Below are 25,486 nucleotides of genomic sequence, written 5' to 3'. Positions count from 1 at the left end.
GTCTACATGAGCCCCCTTGCAGCCATCGCACGCCAAGAAAACAAGTTACTTACCTGTAACTTTGGTTCCCCAGTATTGGTAACTTTCATAGATTCCCATGCTTTGTATCATTCCCTGTCGTCGGAATGGGAGCCTCGGTAAATAAAAAATACCATAGCAGTAAGCACAAAGTGAAAAAATAGGCCTAGGCCTCATCTCATTTTGTAGCTTATCCACCTCTTTTTGTAAAAGAGACCAAATTCTTGCAATAGCCAATCAGAGCAGCCTCACCCCACAGAACCTTCCTGAGAGAGCCTCAGAGCCTCAGATTTTCGTAGCCGTTGTGAACAGCAACATCATTGTACAATAAGGCTGAGCTTTCCCAGGGGAGGAGGGTGGGCGCATGGGAATCTATGAAAGTTACCAATACTGGGGAACCAAAGTTACAGGTAAGTAACTTGTTTTCTTGCCCCAGTATTGGAACTTTCATAGATTCCCATGCTTTGTATCAGAATAGCTAGCAGTAAAGAGAAAGCATATTTTGTCATTTGTATATCTGTAAATGTCATACATAATCCTGATAAGAAAAAACATATACACATTGGCATCACAAAGCAGAACAACCACAAGTAATACAAAATATGCAATACAGGAAGGCGGGATAGAAAGGAAAGCTCATCGACTTATTGAAAAAGGTTCCTCAAGATCGCTTGGCCCACTGCCGCATCCTCTTTCACAGAAGAATCCAAGCAGAAGTGGAGAGTGAAGGTGTGGACACTGCTCCATGTCACCGCTCTACATATGTCCTTGATCGGGACACCTGAGAATAGAGCCACCGATGAAGCCATTGACATCGTAGAATGAGCATGAACTGCTCGCTGAAGCGGCTTGCCCGCTTCTCGATGGCAAAACTGGATTGCACTTGATATCCAGCGGGAAATACAGGGTTTAGAAATTGGACAACCCTTTCGCGGAGCACTGTATGAGACAAAAAGCTAGGAAGACTTCCTGAATAGTTTCGTCCGCTCCAAGTAGAATTTGAGACATCTATGAATGTCCAAAGAATGTAACGCCCTCTCTGCTGGCGTGGAGGGCCGCGGGAAGAAGGACTTAAAGATCACCGGCTCATTCAGATGGAATTCTGAGGGGACCTTTGGGATAAATTTAGGATTTGTCCGCAGGATGAGAACATCATTCTTGAATTGTAGAAAGGGTTCCTCAATTGTGAATGCCTGGAGCTCACTAACTCTTCTAGCCGATGTCAGGGCCAAGAGAAGAGCCAGTTTCCATGATACAAACTTCATTTCGGCCCGGTGAATAGGCTCAAACGGAGCCTTCATCAGATGTGACAGGACCAAATTAAGATGCCAGGCTGGTGGTGGAGGCCGAACTGGAGGAAAAACCCTGAACAAGTCTCGCAGGAACTGTTTAACAATCCTCGCAGACCAAAGGGAAGGGCTTGATGATGATCGTCTAAATCTAGAAATGGCCGCCAGATGAACCTTTACAGAAGAATGAGCCAATCCATATTTTGCAAGAGAAAGGATGTAAGGCAAGAGTTGGTGCGGTGCAGAAGTATTTGGATGTAGACCTTGTCTGTGACACCAAAGGCAGAACCTCTTCCACTTCGCTCGATAGGTTTTATTCGGACTCGGCGCTCGGGCCTGGGCTTAAATGTCTCTACATTCTCCTGGAAGATTCAAACGCTGGAACTCTCTGAACTCAGGAGCCACGCTGTCAATTGGAGTGAATTGATTGGTGATTATTGTTTGGTCACTTGCCCGTTTCTCGTTCTCCTTCCTGTCTGCCCGCCTACCGTGCCGCCTTCCCTCCCCGCTCCCTGCTTCCCGCCACCACCGCTGACCACGCCCCCTTTCCCTCTGCTCCCGCCTCCCAGCTGCCCCGCCCACCCGCGCACTTCGCCTTAAATGGCGACCGTGCGAACGCGCAGCGGTCACGCGCAGCGGGCGCGCCGTTTGTGCGCCGAAGGCGCGCCAAAGGTAAGCCCGTCTACGCCCGTCCGTGCCTGGACCGCGCCCAGTGCCAGGACCCCTGGCCCCCGAAGAGCCCGACCAACCCGCCTGACGTACTCCGCCGCCACCCTCACCGCACTCAACACCGGCCGACTCCCTGAATGCCACCAAGCCACACCACGACGCACCCACGGACCCTTCAGCTGCCACGCCTGCAAGTTCACCTGCACCCGGACCTGCCTCGCACCAGCACCCGCCAAGTCGAACGCCAGCAGCACCCACCTCAAGTGCATCCTGCTCAACACCCGCTCCGTCCACAGACACGCCATCGAACTCTGGAACCTCCTCGACACCACAGCCCCTGACGTTGCCTTCCTCACAGAGACCTGGATGAACGCCTCTTCAGCTCCAGACATCGCCATCGCTATCCCAGAGGGCTACAAGATCGTCCGGAGGGACCGCAACGCCAACCAGATGGGAGGAGGCATCGCCATCATCCACAGGAGCACCATCCGTCTCACGACCAGCACCGACAACACCCTGACCAGCGCCGAACACCTGCACTTCCAGATCCACACCAACCCGAACACCACCCTCAGAGGCACCCTGATCTACCGACCTCCGGGACCACGCACCCAATTCTGCGAGGACATCGCCGACTTCGTCAGCCCGCATGCCCTCCCCTCCGCTGACTACATCCTCCTGGGGGACCTCAACTTCCACCTGGAGAACAACAACGACCGCAACACCAGCACCCTGCTCGACAACCTCGCCAATCTTGGACTCAAGCAGCTGGTGTCCACCCCCACCCACCTCGCCGGACACACACTCGACGCAGTCTTCTCCGCCAGCACAGACATCAACTTCAGCCACGCCACAGAGCTTCAATGGACGGACCACAGCTGCGTCCACTTCTCCTTCAAGAGAACGACGACCCACCACCACCAGAATCAGACCGCCCGCAGAAGCTGGAACAAGATCACAGCAGACCAGCTCGCCGCTTCCCTGAGCCAGCACCCTCCCGCCAGCTCAGCGAACCCCAGCCAGGCCGCCGACAACCTCACGAGGTGGATCAGCAACTGCGCGGACGAAGTCGCCCCGCTGAGAACCCCGCCCAGCAGATCCGGCAGCAAGAAAGCCCCGTGGTTCACCGACGAACTCAAGAGCTCCAAAAAGAACTGCCGAGCCCTCGAGAAAGTCTGGAAAAGGGATCCTACACCAGACAACAGGACCACCTTCAAGCTGGCCACCCGGAAGCACCACCAGCTGATCCGCGCCGCCAAGAAAACTGCGTTCAAGGACAGGTTGGACAACAACGCACACAACTGCAAGGAACTCTTCAACATCGTGAAAGAGCTCTCCAACCCCAGCGCAGGAAACAACGACATCACCCCATCGCAAGACCTCTGCAACTCCCTCGCTTCATACTTCCACAACAAGATCGCAGACATACACAACAGCTTCAACAACCAACCAACGAACACCAAGACCGAACAACCACCCCCCACCACCACCCTCCACGCCTGGACCCCGATCAGCACCGAAGACACCATCCGCACGATGAACTCCATCCACTCCGGATCACCGACTGACCCCTGCCCTCACCACATCTTCAACAAGGCTGACGCTGTCATCGCACCCCACCTGCGAGACATCATCAACACATCCTTCGACACCGCCACCTTCCCTGAGAGCTGGAAGCACGCCGAACTCAGCGCTCTTCTCAAGAAACCCACAGCGGACCCCACCGAACTCAAGAACTACCGCCCCATCTCGCTCCTCCCGTTTCCAGCCAAAGTCATCGAGAAGACCGTCAACAAGCAGATGGCCGCCTTCCTCGAGACGAATGGATCCCTCGACCCCTCGCAGTCCGGCTTCCGAGCCAATCACAGCACCGAGACCGCCCTCATCGCCGCCACCGATGACATCCGAGCCCTGATGGACAACGGAGAAACAGCGGCCCTCATCCTCCTAGACCTCTCCGCGGCTTTCGACACTGTCTGCCACCGCACCCTAGCACAGCGCCTCAGCAATGTCGGAATCCAGGACAAGGCGCTGGAATAGATCATCTCCTTCCTCGACGGAAGAACACAGAGAGTCCGTCTATCACCGTACAAGTCAGAGGCCACCGAAGTCATCTGCGGCGTCCCTCAAGGATCCTCTCTGAGCCCCACCCTCTTCAACGTCTACATGAGCCCCCTCGCGGCCATCGCACGCCAGCACAACCTCAACATAATCTCCTACGCCGACGACACCCAGCTGATCCTCTCCCTGACCAACGACCCCGCCGCCGCCAGGGCCAACCTGCACGAAGGGATGAAAGAGGTAGCCGAGTGGATGACGACCAGCCGCCTGAAACTGAACTCGGACAAGACGGAGGTCCTCATCCTGGGCTCCTCACCCTCCGCCTGGGACGACTCCTGGTGGCCTCCCGCCCTGGGCACCGCACCCAAACCGACAGACCATGCACGCAACCTGGGCTTCATCCTGGACTCCTCCCTCTCCATGACCAGGCAAGTCAACAACGTCTCATCGGCATGCTTCAACATCCTCCGCATGCTACGAAAGATCTTCTGGTGGATCCCCACCGAGACCAGGAAGACCGTCACCCAGGCCCTCGTCACCAGCCGACTGGACTACGGCAACGCCCTCTACGCCGGTACCACCGCCAAGCTCCAGAAGAGACTCCAGCGGATCCAGAACGCCTCAGCCAGACTCATCCTCGACATCCCACGATCCAGCCACATCTCCGGACATCTGAGAGACCTTCACTGGCTCCCCGTCAACAAAAGAATCACCTTCCGCCTCCTCACCCACGCACACAAAGCCCTACACGACCAAGGCCCGAGCTACCTCAACAGCCGAGTCAACTTCTACGCTCCCAAACGCCACCTCCGATCAGCCAACCACGCCCTCGCCGACGTCCCCCGCATCCGAAGAGCGACTACAGGAGGAAGGTCCTTCTCCTACCTGGCCGCCAAGACCTGGAACTCCCTCCCGACCGACCTGCGCCTGACCCAAGACCACCTCTCCTTCAGGAAGAAGCTGAAGACCTGGCTGTTCGAGCAGTAGCGGCACCCCCCCCCCCCCCCAGCGCCTTGAGACCCCACGGGTATGTAGCGCGCTCTATAAATGTCTGTGATTGATTGATTGATTGATGCAGAACCTGCCTGTGAGCCATTGTTAATAGTGATGGAACAGGCCGCAGGAGAATTGGTTGATCTTGAGAGAGAAGAAGAAGTTCTGTGTACCAAAACTGCCTGGCCATGCTGGTGCAATCAAAATCATTCTGCACGGCTCCGCCTTGAGCTTGCGGATCAATCTCGGGATCAGCGGAATTGGTGGAAAGGCGTAAACAAATGCGCCGTACCAGGCTATCAAAAGCGCATTCCCCAAGGATCCCTGATTGTGATCCCTGCTTGCGTAGCACTGGCATTCGGCGTTCTGAGGAGTGGGATCGATGGTTGGGGTCCCCCAACGTGAAAACAGTTCCTCTAGAATGGTCTGATCCAATTCCCATTCGTGGCTGATAGTCTTTTGGCGACTCAAAGCGTCCGCTGTGGCATTGAGTGTGCCCGCAAGATGTTCCGCTGAAAGAGTGATATTGTGTTGGATCACCCAATTCCAAAGTTTCTGTGCTTCCTTCGAAAGGGTGCAGGATCTCGTCCCGCCCTGCTTGTTTATGTAGTGCATGGCCGTGGTGTTGTCTGTACGAACCAGCACTGAACGGTTGCGGATCCTTGGAAGGAAAACCTGTTAGGCTAGATGGATGGCCATAAGTTCCAGCAGATTGATGTGGAACTTGCCTTGGACTGTGCTCCAATGACCACTGACTTTCAGTTCTTGGAGGACCGCTCCCCACCCCTCCATGGAAGCATCTGTTATCAACACCATGGGAGATGGTGGAAGTTGGAATGGCAAACCTCCTGAAAGATTCTCTTTTAGCAACCACCAGCTGCTTGATTTCCGCATTCCCGGTGTGATCACGATTTTGTCGTCGAAGGAGCCTGTCACCTGACGCCATCGCTTGTCCAGCTGTTCCTGCAGTGGACGCATTCGAAGCCTGCAGTGCGGTATCAATGGTATGCAGGATGATATCGATCCGAGAAGCGATTTGTATTGGCGAACTGACAGAGACTTCCTTGTTTGCATGAGGCGAGCTAAGAGAATCAGTTTGGTCTGGCGCTCTTCTGAAGGGAAAGCCCTGCAGCAATCCGTGTCCAGGATAGCACCCAAATACTTCGCTGTTTTGGAGGGGCGCAAAATCGATTTCTCCTTGTTGAGCCGAAGGCCCAACTGCTCGAACAGTTGACTGCAGCTCGTGACTGCCCTGGACGCTTCTTGGAACGAAGGAGCCTTTACTAGCCAATCGTTCAGATATGGGAAGACTTCGAAAGACTGCTTCCTGAGAAAAGCTGCCACAGGAGCTAGTACCTTTGTAAAGATCCTCGGTGCGGACCGGAGACCAAAAGGTAGTACTCTGAATTGAAAATGGCTCTTGCCTACTGTGAATCGAAGATATTGCCTGTGAGCTGGATGGATAGGCACATGGAAATATGTATCCTCCAAGTCTAGGGTTGCCATGTAGTCCCCTGGATTGAGAAGACGGAGAATGTCCTGAAGGGTGACCATCCTGAAAGACAACTTGATGAGATAAGTGTTGAGCTCCCGTAGATCTAAAATCGGACGCCACTTCTCCTTCGTTTTGCGAACCAGGAAGAGCCTGGAACAGAACCTTTTCACCTTCTGGGAGTGAGGTACAGGCTCTATTGCCCCCTTGATGAAGCGTTGGTGGGCTTCGAGACAATGAAGTCCTAGATGTTTAGGTGTAATGGCGTCTGGAGCTCTCGTTGGAGGAAGATTTTGAAACTCCGTGTGTCCTCTTTTGATGATGTTCAGGACGCACTGGTCTGATGTTATGACCTTCCAGCTGTTTAGGCAATGGGCAATCCTGCCCCCCCACTGGTGTTAACGAGGGAACAGGAACAGTAGAAAGAGCCACATGGCCGCAATTGTCTCTTAGAATTGTCTCTCCTCTGTTGCCCCTGACGTCCTCTCGGCGGCGGACGAGAGAAAGATCCCGACAGACCCTGCCTCTGCGAATATTGGGGTTTGTATGACTGACCGGGTTGAGAGTAGGAAGAGTAGCGTTGCTGATTGCCGCCTCTGTAGGATGAGAAACTTCTTCCTCTTGCACCCTTAAAAGGAACTTTGCTGTATTGTAATGTTCCCAAGGATTTAGCCGTGTCAGTATCCTTCTTTATGCCTTGTAGGGCGTCATCCATGAGTTTACCGAATAACATCTCTCCGTCATAAGGTAGGTCCAGAATTTTGTTCTGTACTTCTTGTCTAAACCACGTGGCTCGCAGCCAGCCCTGGCGTCTCAAAACAGCCGAGCCTGCTAGCGCTCGAAAGGCCGTCGTTGCTATATCCATAGCGCAGTTGATTACCTCCGAAGAGGCGCGCTCACCTTCCATCAAGATTTTCCTGACCTTGTCCTTAGACCCATCGTGAAGTTCTTCCACAAACGGGGATAGGGCACACCACATCTGGCGATCATATCTCCCCAGAATCGCCAGAGCATTAGCCGCCCTAACGAGGAGACTAGCCATTGTGGAGAATCTTTTTCCTACTTTATCCAGACGCCTCCCCTCTTTATCAGGTGGTGTCGTTAGCGGTGTTGATGGATTCTTGGACTTACTCTGTGCTGCCTGGGAGATAACAGAGTCCGGTTTTGGTTGACCTGAAAGACATGCGGGGCTGCCCTCCGGCGCCTTATATTTTTTCTCCAGTCTGGCAAGCACTGGGAGGACCGTGGCTGGATTTTGCATAGCCTTTATTCCCTCTGACCAAACATGCTCAATGATGGGGATCGAACGAACTGACTTCCGGAATGGTTCTTTGAAGTTGTACAAAAAACAGTCAGATTGAACTGTGGTAATGGGAAGACCAAATCTCTTAGACGCTAGTTCCATGAGGTTGTGAAAACCTCCAATATCTGCTGGAGGAGAGTTTGCGGTATCAGGCCCTGTTACATCTGGATCTTGAAGGCCATCCTGATTCCAGTCCCCATTCCGATCTTGGTCAGGGCCCCCCTGCTGATCCGCATCTGATGAGGCATCATCATCATCATCCCGAGTGGCAACCACCTCCTGAGGATGTTCTACGGGCTCTGGGTCATGCACCCTTAAGGGCAAAGAGGCGTCCGCCACTGCTTGCGGTACTGGAGGTAGAGGTGTTGAGGGACGTACGTGTTGAACCTCCTGTTGAGCAGGAAACCGCCTCCGATAGTCCTGCAACATTATTTGCAGGTCTGAGATGAGTGAGGACAGCATCGCTACCATCTCCTGTTGAGACCTTCGTGGAGATCTCTGCGAATGATCATGCATGCAAGGCCTCTCTTGCTGGTCACAACAGTCTTGCGGAGCATAGTGGTGTTGCTCCGTCTCGCCTTCCTCAGAACTGACCTCCTGTAATTTGACTTGCAAGTCAGATGGGATATAAGCTGGCCCATAAGTGCTGTCATTGTCCTCCTTAGAGTCATCATCAAGCAGTAATGAAGGAGGCAATGGCGTAACCCACCGTGGAGATGTCACTTTTGGAGTTATACGTCTCTTCCTTTGAGAAATGCAGATTTTCCCAGTCGTCGACGACGTCGTCGACGGGAACGTCGTCGACAGTTGAATCTTCGTCGACTGTTTCGCCGACGAACAGACTGTGCTCGTCGTCGAAGGCTGAGTCGTCGACGGTGAGATGGCTTTCGTCGACGATGGTTGGATCGTTGACGGCGTCGTCGACGAGCTCGTCGTCAGAATCATGGCAGCTGCCGTAGTCGTCGACGTTGTTCTCGTCGTCGTCATTGCTGTCGACGCTACTCTCGTCGTCATCGTCGTCGACGTAGAAAATGTCAGCTTCGTCGAGGACGAACAGGAATCAGGCGTCTTAAACATCAACGACGGTGTAGATGCCGTCAACGTGGCCATCGTCGACGAGCCCGTCGACGAGGCCATTTTCAGAGACAAGTCTTTCTTGACAGGAATCGTCGACGTACCTGTAGTTTTCACCGTCGACGGACGCTGTTTCTTGTCTAAAGCAATGTCCTGAGGCGAATACGAAGGCTTTTTCATCCCTCTTTCTTTCTCTGAAGTTGGTGAAGTCACAGAGACGATTTTCTTAGCCTTCTTTGTAGGTTGCAACTCCTCAGGCTGTCCATGCCTCTCCTTTTCAACGTGGTGAGGAGATTTTAGGGAAGCAGGCCTATCAGAGGTCCCAGGCAAGGCCTTCACATGGGGCTCATTAGATGTTGAAGGGGAAGACCTACCCATCTTCCTTGATCTTCTTGATGGCACAGCAGAAGAAGAGCCCTCACTGTCCGAAGACAGAACCTCCTTGTGATCCTTCATCTTTTGCAACCAAGTCAGCAGGCGGCCTCCTCTGTCCCTCAAGGTCTTAGTGGAGAAGGTCCTGCAAATCTTGCACTCAGTGGCCTTATGGTCCGGGTACAAGCAGTATATACAGTCTTCGTGTTTGTCTTCAACAAACAACCTCTTTTTTGAGCAGGTAGCACAGGCTCTAAAAAGTGATTTCTTCTCTTTGTCAGACATGACGAAAAAACAGGCACAACGTGCAGTAGAAAATCTAAGGCTCTGAGGCTCTCTAAGGAAGGTTCTGTGGGGTGAGGCTGCTCTGATTGACTATTGCAAGAATTTGGTCTCTTTTACAAAAAGAGTTGGATAAGCTACAAAATGAGATGAGGCCTAGGCCTATTTTTTCACTTTGTGCTTACTACTATGGTATTTTTTATTTACCGAGGCTCCCATTCCGACGACGGGGAATGATACAAAGCATGGGAATCTATGAAAGTTCCAAAACTGGGGCAACTCAACCTTAATATCATCTCCTACACCGACGACACCCAGCTGATCCTCTCCCTCACCAACGACCCCGCCAGAGCCAGCCTCCAGGAAGGAATGAAGGACTTCGTAGAGTGGATGAAGCTCAGCCATCTGAAACTGAACTCGGACCATCTCCCTCGGCCTAGGACGACTCCTGGTGGCCCCCTGCCCTGGGCACCACCCCCAAGCCGACGGACCATGCTCGCAACCTGGGCTTCATTCTGGACTCCTCCCGCACGATGTCCAAGCAAGTCAACGCCGTCTCGTCATCCTGCTTTAATACCCTGCGCATGCTCCGAAAGATCTTCCGGTGGATCCCCACCGAAACCAGGAAGACGGTCACCCAGGCCCTCGTCACCAGCCGGCTGGACTACGGGAACACCCTCTACGCTGGAACCACAGCCAAACTCCAGAAAAGACTCCAGCGCATACAGAACGCTTCTGCACGACTCCTCCTGGACATCCCTCGTCACAGCCACATCTCTGCCCATCTGAAGGGCCTGCACTGGCTCCCTGTCAACAAGAGGATCACGTTCAGGCTCCTCACCCACGCACACAAGGCTCTCCACGACATGGGCCCCAAATACCTCAACAGCTACCTCGCATTCTACACACCCACTCGCCAGCTCCGATCCGCCAGCCTCGCCCTCGCCACCGTCCCACGAATTCGCATATCCACCGCCGGAGGAAGATCTTTCTCCTACCTGGCGGCCAAGACATGGAACTCCCTCCCCACCCACCTACGGCTGACCCAGGATCATTTCTCCTTCAGGAAACAACTCAAGACCTGGCTGTTCGAGCAGTAGCGACTCCCCCTTCACCCTAGCGCCTTGAGACCCTAGCGGGTGAGTAGCACGCTCTACAAATTTGCTGATTGATTGATTGATTTGACAATTATTCCTAAAAAAAGTGGAGGCTTTTTGTAAATCTGAGGGAAGTCTTCCATTACATGCTTTCAGTCCATGATTAACTGTCAATCTCATAATTTGAATTGCCAATACAGTGCAAGGGACTGGGTTACCATTATATAGCATAGGGATATTGTTTGCACTATCTTCATCGTCAAAAATATCTCCTAGCCCTATAATTGGCTCATAGCTGCAATTCAAGTTGTCACCTAATATTATACTTGGTTTCTCATCCAGACAATTTAAAAATGTATCCAACTTTTCTAATGTTGGTGACTCTTTTGATGGTGGGCCTGGTCTGTTATACACATTTAATAAATATAGGACCCTTCCTTCCTTTGTAACCATTCTTAAACCCAGTATATCCAAGGAGTTGATATTTAACATAGTTATTTTAATCTCAAGGGTTACTTTTACCTAAATTACAAGCCCCCCCGAAGACCTACCTCTTACAGAGGGAGCTGCATCAACATTGAATGTTCTATAACCCACTCTATGTGGGGCATTTAACATCCAAGTCTCCTGCAAGAGACAAATATCACTTGTTTCGATGTACTCGTTCGATTCTGGATCAATTAAATTTTTTCTAAGCCCCGCTATGTTCCATGAAATAATTTTTATTCCTAGGCAGTTACTACTACTCGTAAATATGGGGGAATCATCTTTCAAAATATCACTTGAACATATGTTTTCCCCTAGTAGTGCTACATCATCACACATGTTCTGCACAATTTTTCCAGTCACTAACCAAGCCCTGGCCGTATCTACCCCTGAACTATCATCACATTAATTTGGGGTGCAGTAACCAACTCAACTTTTGCCCCCTTCCCTTTTTTTTCTATTACTGTTGGTACAAACTTTTTTCCATCACCCAAAGGTATTAGTGGATCCAGTCAATCAACAGCTTCCAAGGAGGATAATTCTTGGAATCTGTTGGAAATATGAAGAGGGAAGGAACTATCACGATTCCTACAAGTTACTTCCCCATCCTGTCTATAAAAATACCCTAAGGGGAGAGCATGGATATTAGTATTCTGTGTCTGAGTCGCCTTATGTGTTCTTAATAAATTACGGACCATATGTGGACGCCTAAAATTAAAGACTATACAGTCGCCTTCAATATTTTTGCTATGGTCCCAACCCACCCTACCCTCCGCACCATTATGACTTCATTCATTTTATATGAACTGAATCTTTTAAACCTTTGGAGCCAGTCCACAACCTTATTTCTGAGGTTTATCCATGTTCCAGTTTGATTCCTCCTTAAAGCTGGCACACCAGCTAGTAAGAAAACATACGGGCATACAGCTCGTGGTAGATTTAAATTATCCTGATTGGGAATCTGGTCAGTTAAGTCAACACTAGGTACTACTGCCCTTATGTTACTATTAACAGGATGCTCTAATCTTTTTGTAATTTGGTCTCCTCCTCTCTCCCCTGAACAAATGTTCTTGCTCTGGGATACATCTTTTCTTAGGGGTTGGGCTGTACCTTCCAGATCTTCAGTGCCATTCATTTGATCTATTCTTAGTTGATCTGAACTGTTCCCTTCATTGCACATATCTTAATTTCCGTGATAGGTATTCCTACACTCTAAAAGTAATTTGGCTCCTTCTTCAATATTATCTATCTCTTTCCCGAGCATAATATCTCATTTAGATACTTCTGATTTATAGCAGTAATTTTATTGTCTAGATCCTTCATTCTAGCACTAAAACAGTCATTTATTTTCGCCTGGACAGATTCTAGGGTGGTTTTAAAAATGTCTGCGTTTTATGGCATGGTATAGTGTCTCACCCATACCATCTGCTCTATTAGAGTACGAAGAGACATCAGTGTCAGTTTGGGTTCCAAAGGATCTATTTAAAGGCCTCATACATTCTGCCAAATCCATATGCCCTTTCTTAGAACCACCTACCCATCCTGATTCCCCATTTTTATTAGTATTCTGTTTCCCTTGAGATGTAATCTTGGTTTTATTTTTTATTGCACCTCGGCATTTTAACATCGATTGTCAGCCAGCGCTCAGACTCACTTTTCTAACTCTACGTAGCGCCGGTGCCCCTGCCCTCAGCGTCTCTCCTCTCATCCACCCCAACCTCGCCCAGGCTGTATTTCGTTCCCCCCACCATTTTGATTGTTGTGCCTGACCAGCACCTAGAGCCCACCTCCCGCCTCCCAGCTGCCCCTCCCCCGCTCCGCCCCCTCCACTATCCATTAATGTCAGATGTCCCAACGCGCAGCGTCCACGCGCTACGGCCGCGCCGAAGGTGCGCCAATGGTAAGCCCGTCTACGCCCGTCCGCGCCTGGACCGCGCCCAGCGCCATACCCCCTGGCCCCCGTCCCTCCAACCCCTCCCGCATTACTTATGATGCCACCTCCCTCCTAGCCCTTAACTCCCGGCCGCTCCCCCAACTGCGTCCAAGCCGCCCCTGGACACACCCATGGACCCTTCTCATGCTACTCCTGCAAGTTCGACGGCACCAAAACCAACTCCTCATCCACCAACGCCGTACAGAGACCTGACACCAACCACCTACATTGCATCCTGCTCAACACCCGCTCAGTCCACAGACACGCCATCGACCTCTGGAATCTACTAGACACCATCTCACCGGACGTCGCCTTCCTAACAGAAACATGGATGAACGCCTCCTCAGCCCCAGACATCACCATTGCCATCCCTGAAGGATACAAGATCATCCGTAAGGACCGCGTCAAGCACACAGGAGGAGGCATTGCCATCGTCCATAAGAATTCCATTCGCATCTCAACCAGCTCAGACGTCAACCTTGCCAGCGCCGAGCACCTTCACTTCCAGATCCACAACGACCCCAAGACCACACTCAGAGGCACCCTCCTCTACCGGCCCCTGGGACCCCGTGCACAATTCAATGACGACATCGCTGACTTTATCACCCCACACGCCCTCCCCTCCGAGGACTACATCCTATTGGGAGACCTCAATTTTCACCTGGAAAAGAGCAATGACAACAGCGCCACCACCCTTCTGGACAACCTCGCCAACCTCGGACTCAAACAACTTGTCACTTCCCCCACCCACATTGCAGGTCACACACTCGACCCTATCTTCACCTCCAGCAAACATGTCTCATTCAGCCACACCACAGCTCCTCATTGGACGGACCACAGATGCGTTCACTTTATCTACAATAAGACCACAATCCACAACCACCCCCAACCCACCCTGCGTAGAAATTGGAACAAACTCACCATCGACCAGATCTCCTCATCGCTCCTTCTATATCCTCCTGTCCACTCTTCAAACCCCGACCAAGCAGCCATTAACTTCACCCAATGGCTATCCAACAGCGCCGACATCCTAGCACCGTTGAAAAAACGTCAAATCAAACTAGGCAGCAAACACGCCTCCTGGTTCAACGATGATCTTAAGAAATCCAAGAAACTCTGTCGCTCCCTCGAGAAGGCCTGGAAAAAAGACCCAAACACCAGCACCAAGGACGCCTTCAAAAACGCCACCCGCATACACCACCAACTAATCCGGTCTGCCAAGAAAGCCGCTTTCAAAGACCGACTAGATAACAACGCCCACAACAGCAAGGAATTATTCAACATCGTCAAAGAATTTACCAACCCATCAGCCAACTCCAACGACATCACCCCCTCCCAAGCCCTCTGCGACTCCCTAGCTTCCTTCTTCCACAACAAAATCGCAGACATCCACAACAGCTTCGACAACCGACCCGGAGACCAACCCACTCAACCTACTGCAGGACCTTCACACCCCTTGAACATCCTTAACGACTGGAACCCAATCTCCACTGAGGACACCATCCGCCTGATGAACTCCATCCACTCAGGATCCCCAACTGACCCATGCCCTCACCACATCTTCAACAAAGCAGACTCCATCATAGCTCCACACCTCCGAGACGTCATCAACTGCTCCCTCAACTCCGCCACCTTCCCGGAAAGCTGGAAACACGCAGAACTCAGCGCCCTTCTGAAAAAACCCACAGCTGACCCCACCGAACTCAAAAACTACCGCCCCATCTCGCTTCTTCCTTTCCCGGCCAAAGTCATCGAGAAAGCTGTCAACAACCAGCTTGCCACCTTCCTAGAAAGCAACAAATCCCTCGACCCCTCACAGTCCGAATTCCGAGCCAAACACAGCACTGAAACCGCACTCATCGCAGCAACAGACGACATCCGAACTCTGTTGGACAATGGAGACACAGTCGCCCTCATCCTCCTTGACCTCTCCGCAGCCTTCGAAACAGTCTGCCATAGCACCCTGCTACAGCGCCTCAGAAACATTGGAATCCAAGGAAAAGCACTGGAATGGATCACCTCGTTCCTCACCGGAAGAACTCAGAGAGTCCGGCTCCCTCCATTCAAGTCAGAGGCCTCGGAAGTCATCTGCGGCGTGCCGCAAGGATCGTCACTCAGCCCCACCCTCTTCAACGTGTACATGAGCCCCCTTGCAACCATCGCTCGCCAACACAATCTCAACATCATCTCCTACGCTGACGACACCCAACTGATCCTCTCACTCACCAAAGACCCTAACACCGCCAAAAACAACTTACACGAAGGAATGAAAGAAGTTGCCGAGTGGATGAAGTACAGCCGTCTGAAACTTAACTCAGACAAAACAGAAGTCCTCATCTTAGGCACCTCCCCCTCCGCCTGGGATAACTCTTGGTGGCCAGAGGCCCTTGGAAAAGCACCCATCCCGACGGACCACGCACGGAACCTGGGCGTCATTCTGGACTCCTCACTCTCGATGACCAGACAAGTCAACGCCGTCTCATCATCTTGCTTCAACATTCTTCGCATGCTCAAAAAAACATTTCGCTGGATCCCCACCGAAACTAGAAAAACGGTCACCCACGCACTGGTCACGAGCCGCCTGGACTATGGAAACACCCTATACGCCGGTACCTCCGAAAAACTCCAGAAAAAACTCCAACGCATCCAGAACGCTTCAGCCAGGCTCATACTAGACATCCCGCGTAAAGAACACATCTCTGGTCACCTGAAAAACCTCCACTGGCTCCCCGTAAATAAGAGGATTACTTTCCGCCTCTTAACCCACGCACACAAAGCACTTTACGAACTTGGACCCGAATGCCTCAACACACGACTGTCCTTCTACACCCCCTCCCGTCAGCTACGATCCTCCAACCAAGCCCTTGCCACTGTACCTCGCATCAACAAAGCAACCATGGGAGGTAGATCCTTCTCCTACCTGGCAGCTAAAACCTGGAACTCTCTTCCCACTCACCTCCGCCTTACTCAGAACCACCTAGCATTCAGAAAGCAACTTAAAACTTGGATATTCGACAAGTAATTCCCCCCCCCTTCCTCAAGCGCCTTGAGACCCTATGGGTATGTAGCGCGCTATATAAATCTTGACTTGACTTGACTTGACTGTCTTAGCCCTCGAAGCCTTGTAGCTATGGATGATGTTGGTGACGCCACCTCTGATTGGACATCGACATTAAGAGTGTAATCTGCCACAGGGCTGTCTAAAGTGGGAGAGGTAAGTATAGTACAATTACTCCTCTGTGTTTGCAACTTGTCAGATGGATTTGGATTACCAGGTTCCTTGTATGTTGGGAGTTTAGATGGATCTAGGGATAGTCTCCTTTCTGCAAGGGTAATTTCATGGGTTATAAGCGACTCTGCTCTTATAATAAAATTATTCAAAGTCGCTGCTATAGATTTTTGTTTGCTCATAGTGATATACTATAATTGAGCTCCCAAATATGCAAAAAGGAAATACTTCACTGGTCTACACTCAATAACTTATATAAACAGTGCAATATACTCCCTTTCTCCTATTCTCCCCCAGTACCTTATTAAAGAATCGACAAACAATGGTAACCTTAAACAAGGATCTCAATCAGTGACCTCTTTCCTCTTAGTTCAGATGCGCCCTGGTTTTTAATAGTGAACAGCTCGCCTTAGAATATAATTAGCAGAGATATCAACACATAAAGAAGCAAAACGTGCCCAGTAAGAGTCTATAAATACTTATATATACGGGATTCAAGAGGGGTGGGCCAGCCCAGCCTCCTTCGGCCTTAGACGGCCCTGCCCTTGTCCCGGGCTTCGCCCGCGTCCCGCGGGACCTCACGATGGAATATATGGCCCAAGGTCAGAACAGGAAGCTCCCCGCCTCACGCGAGACAGCGCTGCCCTATGGGTGATGTAGTCCGGGCAGCGCACGGTCCGCGTTTCAGGCGGGAGCAATGTGGGGTGCTGGTGCAGTCAAAGCGGCCAAATGTCTCCCTCGGGTAGGACCAAAAGTAGCCAAAAGGACCAAGAAACAACTGGGCAGCTGGGCGGTAAGTGCAACACAACGCTGTAGGAGGGTGTCACGCGCCGCGGGAGTCCACGATGGAATATATGGCCCACGGTCGGAACAGGAAGCTCCCCGCCTCACGCGAGACCGTGCTGCCCTATGGGTGATGTAGTCCGGGCAGTGCACGGTCCACATTTCAGGCGGGAGCAATGCGGGGTGCTGGTGCAGTCAAAGCGGCCAAAAGTCTCCCTCGGGTGGGACCAAAAGTAGCCAAAAGGACCAAGACACAACTGGGCCGCTGGGCGGTAAGAGCAACACAATGCTTTAGGAGGCCGACCTGATTTGTCCTGGTATGGCTTAGATCTTTTCTTAGAAAAAATACACAGGTGGTAGCTTGCCCTCTCTTTCAATCTAATGAGATGCAATTGAGTTGTGGTATTCCACAGGAAAGGGCACTCTCATCTACTCTATTCAACTATTATGTTCAACCATTGTAGGGTGCTGATGTAGATATTTGGTTTCAAGGCACTCTCACATGATGACAAAAAACGGTTACTGGATATTGGACCATTTCTCTTCAGTTAGCATCTGACAAGTAGAAGATTATCTCTCAGCTGTTCAGGAATGCATTGTTATGAACTTTTAAAACCTTGATGGGAATAAGGCAGAGATCAGTGGAGTGCGCTCCACCAGGTTGGAGGAGATGAAGCATTCCACGCTGGAAGATTCAGAAAAGTATGGTCATTTGGTGGTCTGATCTTATCCTTCCTATATCCTGTGGAATTTTTAAGATCTAGCTCTTGGTTCATGCTTAAAAATCCAACATTTAGCAAATACTGCATTGAGGGCTGGCTGCCAAAAAGTATACACTGCTCTTCAAAATCCAATTCGACAAATCTCTGGCAAACTTCCTCTTCAGAAAAAGTCTGAGAATCTACCTCTTTTGCTAAAATCCTGTATGCGCCTGTTTTTAAGCAGATCTAGTTTGATACTGTGCTTTTCAGAGATCGTGTAGACCAAAAAGAGGCTCCAATTTCACAATGTTTTTTCAACAGAGATCCTGAAGCCACTCTCCTACTCTGTCTTCAGTATATGTGTTGCAGAGAAACAGGGATTTACTCCCGATCAGGTAACTGCTATGCACTTTACTTTGAGAAGCTTTCTACATGAAAAGCAGGAAAAGGTACATCAAGCTACTAGAGGCTCAAGATCACTACAAAAAAGACTGGACAAGTCACTTTTTAAGCAGACACATCTAACAATAATGCTACAAGGACGCATAAAAAAAAACAGGTTCTACACCCAAACCTGGTGTATCTCCTCTGGGTCATCTCCCACCAGAGTTGAAAGCTAAAGACTTGCAAGTACCTGGAAATGTGTTTGATGATCTGAACTAGATGCTGCTGATGTTAAAATCTAACGACAAAAACACCTAAAGAAGAATAGACAGATTATCCAGATTGGAACTGTCACTGAATGAGTCTCCTACTGATGGTTGGGTATAAACAATGTTGAATCAAATTTCAGATCTCAAACATTCTGACGTTAGTTTTTCTTTTTTTTACTTCTCACTAAGGGGATGGGAAGTTTAAATAGTTCTTGAAAAACGTATTAAAAAAATATGCAACATATGCAAAGTTGCACATTGGCTGGGCTTTCACATGAAAATTGGGACGGTCACAAGTATTTTGTATTCAGATGTAATTTGGGTTAAGTCACTTGAAAGACGGAGTTAAGCAAGGTATGAACTTCCATACAAGATAACTGGAAGGTACCTGGAATAACCGGTTTCAGATTACTCAAAGCAAAGCAGGCAAGGAAGAATCAAACTACCGATGGATTACCAGTATCACGGAGGGTTTGCCCTACTGGAAACATTCTAACAAACTCAATTACAAGAGCTAAAAAAAAGCAGGTATATTATCTTAATTACCACAAGCGGTAATATAACAGATAGACACAAGATGTAACAACGCAGGGCACAGCAAACATTACCAATCAATCGACTGAAATAAGGAGTTTCATTACGATGCAGTATGGTCATATTCCTGATGGTGAAGTACATACAGAGCAGGTGATTCTGGGAACAATATGCATACAGTCAGTATTTGATTTTTTTTCTATATCATTTATTATCTTTCCACACAGAACACCTTAAAATGTCATCATTATAGAGAAGGGAAATAAACAGGAGAGGGAGCTATTCCAGCAAACAAGTCTAAATTGTGTGGAAAACGGCTTGAATTTCCACTGCATATTGTAGGCTCTAAGAAAAAAGAAATCTGTAAATGTAGTGAAATGTAGAGGAGAAAAGAGGATACGTTGCACAATTTAGAGACTTACCCTTAAATTTAGATCGAATGTTCGCCAGCTCCTTATTGATCCTCTTAATTTCGGCTTCTTTGCTTTTACCTAAATGACATTAAATAATAACAGTGAAGCACTTCAATTATGTTCTTATCAAATCCAAAAAGAAATGTACATATGTCATGATCTGACATCTCTTGACACAGACATTATCGAATAAAACTCTGAACCTAAGTCCTAGAATAAAATACATATAAAACAAATGTAATAAATTATGCCTTCCATTTCTACCAAAGGATCCTTGATGCACAATTAAAGTGAAATTGTCTAAATCTGGTTCAATGGAAATCAAAGCACAAGTTAAAAGTGGAGAGAAGCATTGCAAACTTTGAAATAGCCAGGATTAGGATATATTACAGTGTCTAGAAAGAAGATACGATACTCTTCACAGATTTGCAAATGCAACTGAATAATTCCTTGCCTGGGGAGTTCTCACAAAATTGATTTAATTAACGTGACTGCATTATTGCATCCCACTATTGTTAGGCACAATATCTACACCTGTCACTAAAGACATCTGGTTAGACTATTCCCCCGGAAGTAGGGCCAAATAGGATTTGCACGTGGATGGTTCTCATATAGAGTGCAAGTTGGCAACAAAAAAACAAACGTCTAGAATGCGGACCATGCAACTGGCAGTGGCAGAGAAATCTGCAAGCATTCCACCAATTACCTTTTTGATTCAGAGTGATGCTCTAAATGCAAGAGGCATACACAAATGTGGGTGGTTATACTTCATCTCATTGATGACGCCAAACAAAGCTTGTGTTCCCATCAACAGAGGACTTGGCCAGGTCTGATTTGCATATGACTGGTCCCTGCCAAGAGTGGCGTAGTGGGAAAAACAAAGATAGACTAGAATTCTGCCCCAAGCAACTGTCAGTAGCACAAAAATATGCAAGCACCCCAGACATCACCATTATGCTTCTTCTGTTATAAAATACCTGATGGACAAAGCAAAGGATGTTGAAGTCAGCTATGGCATAAACGAATCTAATGTAGCGTGTGAGGTGCCTGTGCAGGTCCTACAAGAACTATGGTCTTAAGGCTCAACAGGGAACATTCCAAAAAGCTCTGCAGTCACTGAAGATCTGATACGAGATGTACAGACAGAATGTGCATAGTCTACATTTGAAAAGTTAAGAACAACAACAGTGCTAACAGAGTCAGACTATATAGGGTGTGGAAGCAGACTGCAAATCGACAAGTGAAAAATGGGCCTTTATGACAGCTGCTTCCTGGGCTTTCAGGCATGGGTGCCGATTGATCTTGTATACAGGCAGAGGGTCATTAACCAAGGTCAGGTGGTGAGAGAGACAGCCTGTAAAGGGCAATTTTGTGGCCAACCCCTAGCACTTTGGTTGATGGGTTTAGTTTCAACTTGTTTGTACTCTTCCATAAGTTACTAGCATTGCTGATGGTAAGAAACAATTTATTGTCAGGAGACCTGTATAATTCTAATCCATAAAACCAATGCTTACTCTTTCATAAATAAATAAATAAAAATAAGCACTCGCACCTAAGTTTTTCTTATGAGTCTGCCACCAGCACTACGACACGCCAGGGTTGCCATGTATCAAAGCTATCTTATCTAGATTCCACCTTATGCCTCTTTCTTCCACTACCTTGTCACTTTCCTTACTTTTTGATTTATTTTTCATTCCAGCTATCTCACTTGACTTCTATTTTTCTAAAAGTCTTTTCCTTGTTTTCTTTCTTTCTCCTTACTCTTTGCCTTTCTCTTTGCTCCTTACTCTTTGCCTCTTTGCCTTACTCTTTCCAGGTCAAAACTTGTGGATAAAAAATAAGTTCTGGTCCACAAATATGATGGCCACTACTTGCAACCAAAGACTTAAATTAATTGCCGTGTTAGACTCAACAGACGGGGTCATTGGCAACACAGATATATTAAACAATCATTGGCATAGCAAATAGGTCTCGCCTTTGGGACCTTATAAGTGTTTTGCCATGCAACAGTTGATGTTGTTGCACCAGGAATATTGTGCTGGATAACTAAACACTTATAAGGTCCCAAAGGTGAGACCTATTGGCTATGCCACTGCTTGTTTGTTTTGTTTTAATACTCAGTATACTTGGTCTTCCTGGTCAGTTCTAGCAGTATATTTTCTTATATGCAATGTCCAGTTATTTATGCAGCCATTTAGCCGATTTTTAAGCGCTTTAAACAGATTAATGGTGTATTAAATTCATTTGCCCAGAATATCACAATGCAGTTAAGAGGGGAAGCCTGGATTTGGAAGTGCATTTTCGGAACTGAGAGTCAGAAATGTACTCATTGGTTGAGTCCTCTCCACACAGACCTCTAAACTTTTGGCTTCTGAAAATCAAGGAAAGGCTGTCCATAATTCCAAAAAGGTGACAAGAAAGGAAGTTAAACAAATGTTTCCGAGGTCATGGGTATCGAATTCTAAGGAGGGGAGGGGGCAGGGACATGGGGATCTTGCGCTGTGTAAGCTTGTGCCTTCCTTTGGCCAGTTACATTACTTTCATTTATTTACAGAGCACTCTTTAAAAATAATAACAGCAAAAAGGCAATCGAAGTTAAAAAAAAATGAAAGGCGTTGGTTCTGGTGGCAGAGGAGGTAACATTCCTTGAACACTGTTACTCTGAGTTTAGTTGGCACTACCCACAGACTGTCATTGGCATCATACCTGGAAGAGAACAACAATGTTATATTTTGGCTGTTTGCTTTCACATGTTTAATATTTCAGACACCCCTGCCTCCTGCTACATGTCACAGTTATGTTACTCGAGTGTTTGTGTGTCTAGACTTGTCCCCTAGTGTCTTTTTTTGTGGGTGGTCTGGGCGAACAGCTGGAAATAAACATTTTTCAACTTGCATGGAAGTGTCTTATGTTGCTTGAGAGCGGGCAGGGGTTTGCTTGACTGAGCAAAACATCTTTACTCAACAGGTGCAGAAAGGAAGGTTGACGATGAAGTTTGGAGGTGTGCCTCTCCGAGGGGGCTCTGCTTTGCCAACTAGACCCATAGGGATTGCACCCTTAATGTTTCCGTGAATGGAAACTATTTTCAGCGCCTATATGATATGATGTGGCAATACTTTTTATATAGCGCTATATTTGAGACAATGTTTAATCTTTTTCTAAAGAGAATAATATTGAAATGAGGTGCGTTGCCATTCGTTTCTACATTTTGGCAGATGTATGAATTATATGACCTGACTTGTGCAGGATCGCACTGTATCACAGTAGCGGAGCTGAGATTAGAATTCAGGAGGAACTACTAGACGGAAGCCTGCCTCAGCTGCACAGTTTCATAGTATTTTGGGGGCTGTTTTTAGAAAGAAACCTTTTCCTCACTGTCGTAATTCTATGCCTCCGAGTGTAAAATCATTCTGACGACGGCGCCCTGATGTTCCGGCAGAGCTAATATATTACAAGGCGCGCACTTGGCGCTCACTGTTTGTACAAATAGACACACCAGTGAAATAAAGCCGTTCTAGTAGTGCATACCTTCTACGACCAAAAAGCCCAGGCCTGCCCCTACTCTGCTGCACCGAGGGAGGGAGTGTGAGAACAGCGAGATGGAGGACAGGCAGAAAAGAAAGACTTAAACACCTCGGTAATCCATCTTTTTCGCAGAGAAAGGGGAATCCAAGTCTCTCCAACTAAGGGTTTACTTTCCGAGACCAAAGCAGGAACCTGTGTGGAGAAAAGCTGGCCGCGATACCCCCACGTATAAATGCAGTTTAGAACTATTTACATTCAGGGGAACACTTCGTCTTGCTTCTGAAGTCGCGAGGGGTGGGAATATGGGGCCAGAGAGATTCCATGAGGATTTTGAGGGCGCTGGTCAAACAGGCCTTAAATTCAGTGAGACAACAGACACTCCCTTTCTCATGCAGTTACATGCGTGTCATTCAAGAAAGGCCGCCCACAGCTCTTTAACTGAATTAACCCAAAACCAGACATTAGTAAATGAACAAACGTGTTCCTCAGACAGCCCCTGCTGGGTTACACATCCCATGCCAAACAGGTAAAGGGGGAGGGGCGAAGTCTTCCTAGCCCCTTTATATATGACGTTCAGAGGTTCATGCTAGATCTTGTTCTGTGTCATGTGACTGCGCATCTGTGTTACTAGTTTGTCCCATCAGCCCCAGCCCTTGTAAGGGCCCTTGGCTTCCAAGAAACCTCATGTCCTGCCTTTGTCAGGGTAGGCTGCAACAGGCATGTTGGGTCAACAAGCAGCAGTGGGTGGTTAGGACGCAGCCTCTGCCAAGGGCTGCCTGTGCTCCTGGTGTCTATTCAAAGGTGTTCGAGGGAGGCTCGGAAGTCTGCTGCCCTTCAGAGAGGCCAGGGGACCGGTGTGGATTCCTTCTCACCATTGTGGCCTGAGAGAGGCATCTCTATGCGGCTGGTCCGCACAGAGGCGTATTCACGCGGCTGCCCATCTGTGGAGACCTCGCGCATGAGAGAACAGAATGCTATCTAACAGGGATTGGTTCATGTTTGAAGTACATAGTTGTGCACTGGTCTAATAAGAAGGAAGCGCTAGTATAATGTCCATTTCCTGCATCAAAAGAACAACGCTTTTACGCTGTTTGTATACAACATAAGTCCGTATTAGCCAAGGCAATTTCATGCATATGGATATAGTGCATTAAGTGCCGGCATTTAAATATAGTGAAACTAATTTAATAGTGATTAGTTGAGGGAGTGCGTCGACCGCATATCGTCTGCACAGGAGACAATTTCCATTGAAATGCCGGGCAGTGGCACCGCCGCACTTTCTTCAGTCGGAGTGGCTAATGCGTCGAGGCCACAGGAAAAACAAGATTTACAGGCATTTTAACACTCGAGCAGCTGAGCGTTAGGAGAGCCTTCCCACCCAACTGTATAAACAGACAAGCGCAGCCACGCTGATTAAAATCAGATGGCCCCTGCGCGCGCTGCTGGCTCCCAAGAGCAAAATGCTCTGGGAGTGATGATTTCACAAGAAGCTTGGACATCCACACGCCTTTGGCCAATTGCATGCTAAAGCCAGACGAAAAGGCCAATGGCGTGTGAGCACCACATGCACGATCTTCTACTGAAGCGGAAGTGATTCCAAGAGGTTGATTTCCTATGCAGCGTATGCACGCTGCCATAGGCTTGACCTAAAAACAGGGATAATGAAGTCAAACCTTTAGGTACTTCATAACTCAATGGAACAAAGTCTGCTAAATTAAATTATTACAAGTGTAATCATTTAATTTAGCAGTATTCAAGCAAACACAACTTTTGTGTTTACATGAACTCTCCAATGCATAGGTGAGCCCTTCCGGCCACTCCAGAGGCTCCTAATGATAGTCCCCTCACACAGGCACAATACTTTTTATTTAGTAGAGATATTGAACGTGACTCAGGCAGCACAGTATATCTACTAAACTGGGCCTGACATGGCACACATCAGAGCATCCCTGAGGCTAATGAGGAGGCACACAGAGCTGCAAAGGCAGGATCCTCCGCACTGTCCCAACTTCTGATAGGGCTCAGATTCCAGTCCTAAGAAGAAGTTAGGAGAGGATTTGAATTGAGTCTTCCTCTTAAACCTGACCCTTCTTCTCTGTCTGATCCTCGTTAGGAATCATGGCTTGCTGGTTCCAATGCCCAGCACTGGATTCCTGCTTTGAGGCTACCATGGAGCATCTGAGTTGCCAGCAAAGGGAGAAAGTAAAGGGGAAAAAATCCAGTGTTGTTTCTCTGTGCATGCATGAGTGAAAGTGTGTTTGTGAGCGATTGAGAAAAACTGGGATTGAGTGGGAGTCTGTGTTAGTTTCGTGTGTTTAAAAGAGTAAATGAGCGATAGAGCGAGACTCAATGAAGTAGAGGAAATATGAATAGGTGAGGGGGTTAGTAAAACAGTGAGTGAGCAAGGGGAGATTGTGAGAGGAAGTGGGAGTGATAAAAAGTGCCTGTAACAATTGTGCAGCAGATGCAGTCGCAACAGGACACACATGCCGTGGTGTGACTGCACCTGCTGCACTATTAAAGGATAACACATGTACCTCAAGAGTTCAAATCTGAGCCCTGTGCACCAGTAGTTGTGA

The 25,486-nt window shown here is 48.6% G+C and overlaps 1 protein-coding gene across 4 annotated transcripts in view; it reads right to left on the bottom strand.

Annotated features, from left to right (window-relative positions):
- Window positions 1–25,486, bottom strand: part of LOC147701483 (AP-2 complex subunit alpha-1) — a 323,652-nt gene that overhangs the window by 249,743 nt on the left and 48,423 nt on the right. For all 4 annotated transcript variants that reach the window (XR_015297469.1, XM_086930156.1, XM_086930157.1 and 1 more), the window contains exon 2: window positions 19,392–19,460. Coding sequence is in view for 3 of the 4 variants with exons in the window: in XM_086930156.1 (XP_086786282.1) it covers window positions 19,392–19,460 (69 nt within the window). In the remaining variant the exon portion in view is untranslated. The remainder of the gene's footprint in view (window positions 1–19,391; window positions 19,461–25,486) is intronic.

The sequence above is a fragment of the Lissotriton vulgaris genome, chromosome 7, assembly GCF_964263255.1.
Source record: "Lissotriton vulgaris chromosome 7, aLisVul1.2, whole genome shotgun sequence".
Classification (NCBI taxonomy): Eukaryota; Metazoa; Chordata; class Amphibia; order Caudata; family Salamandridae; genus Lissotriton; species Lissotriton vulgaris.
Note: the sequence above shows the minus strand (reverse complement) of the source record. Positions and strands in the feature narration are given on the sequence as shown.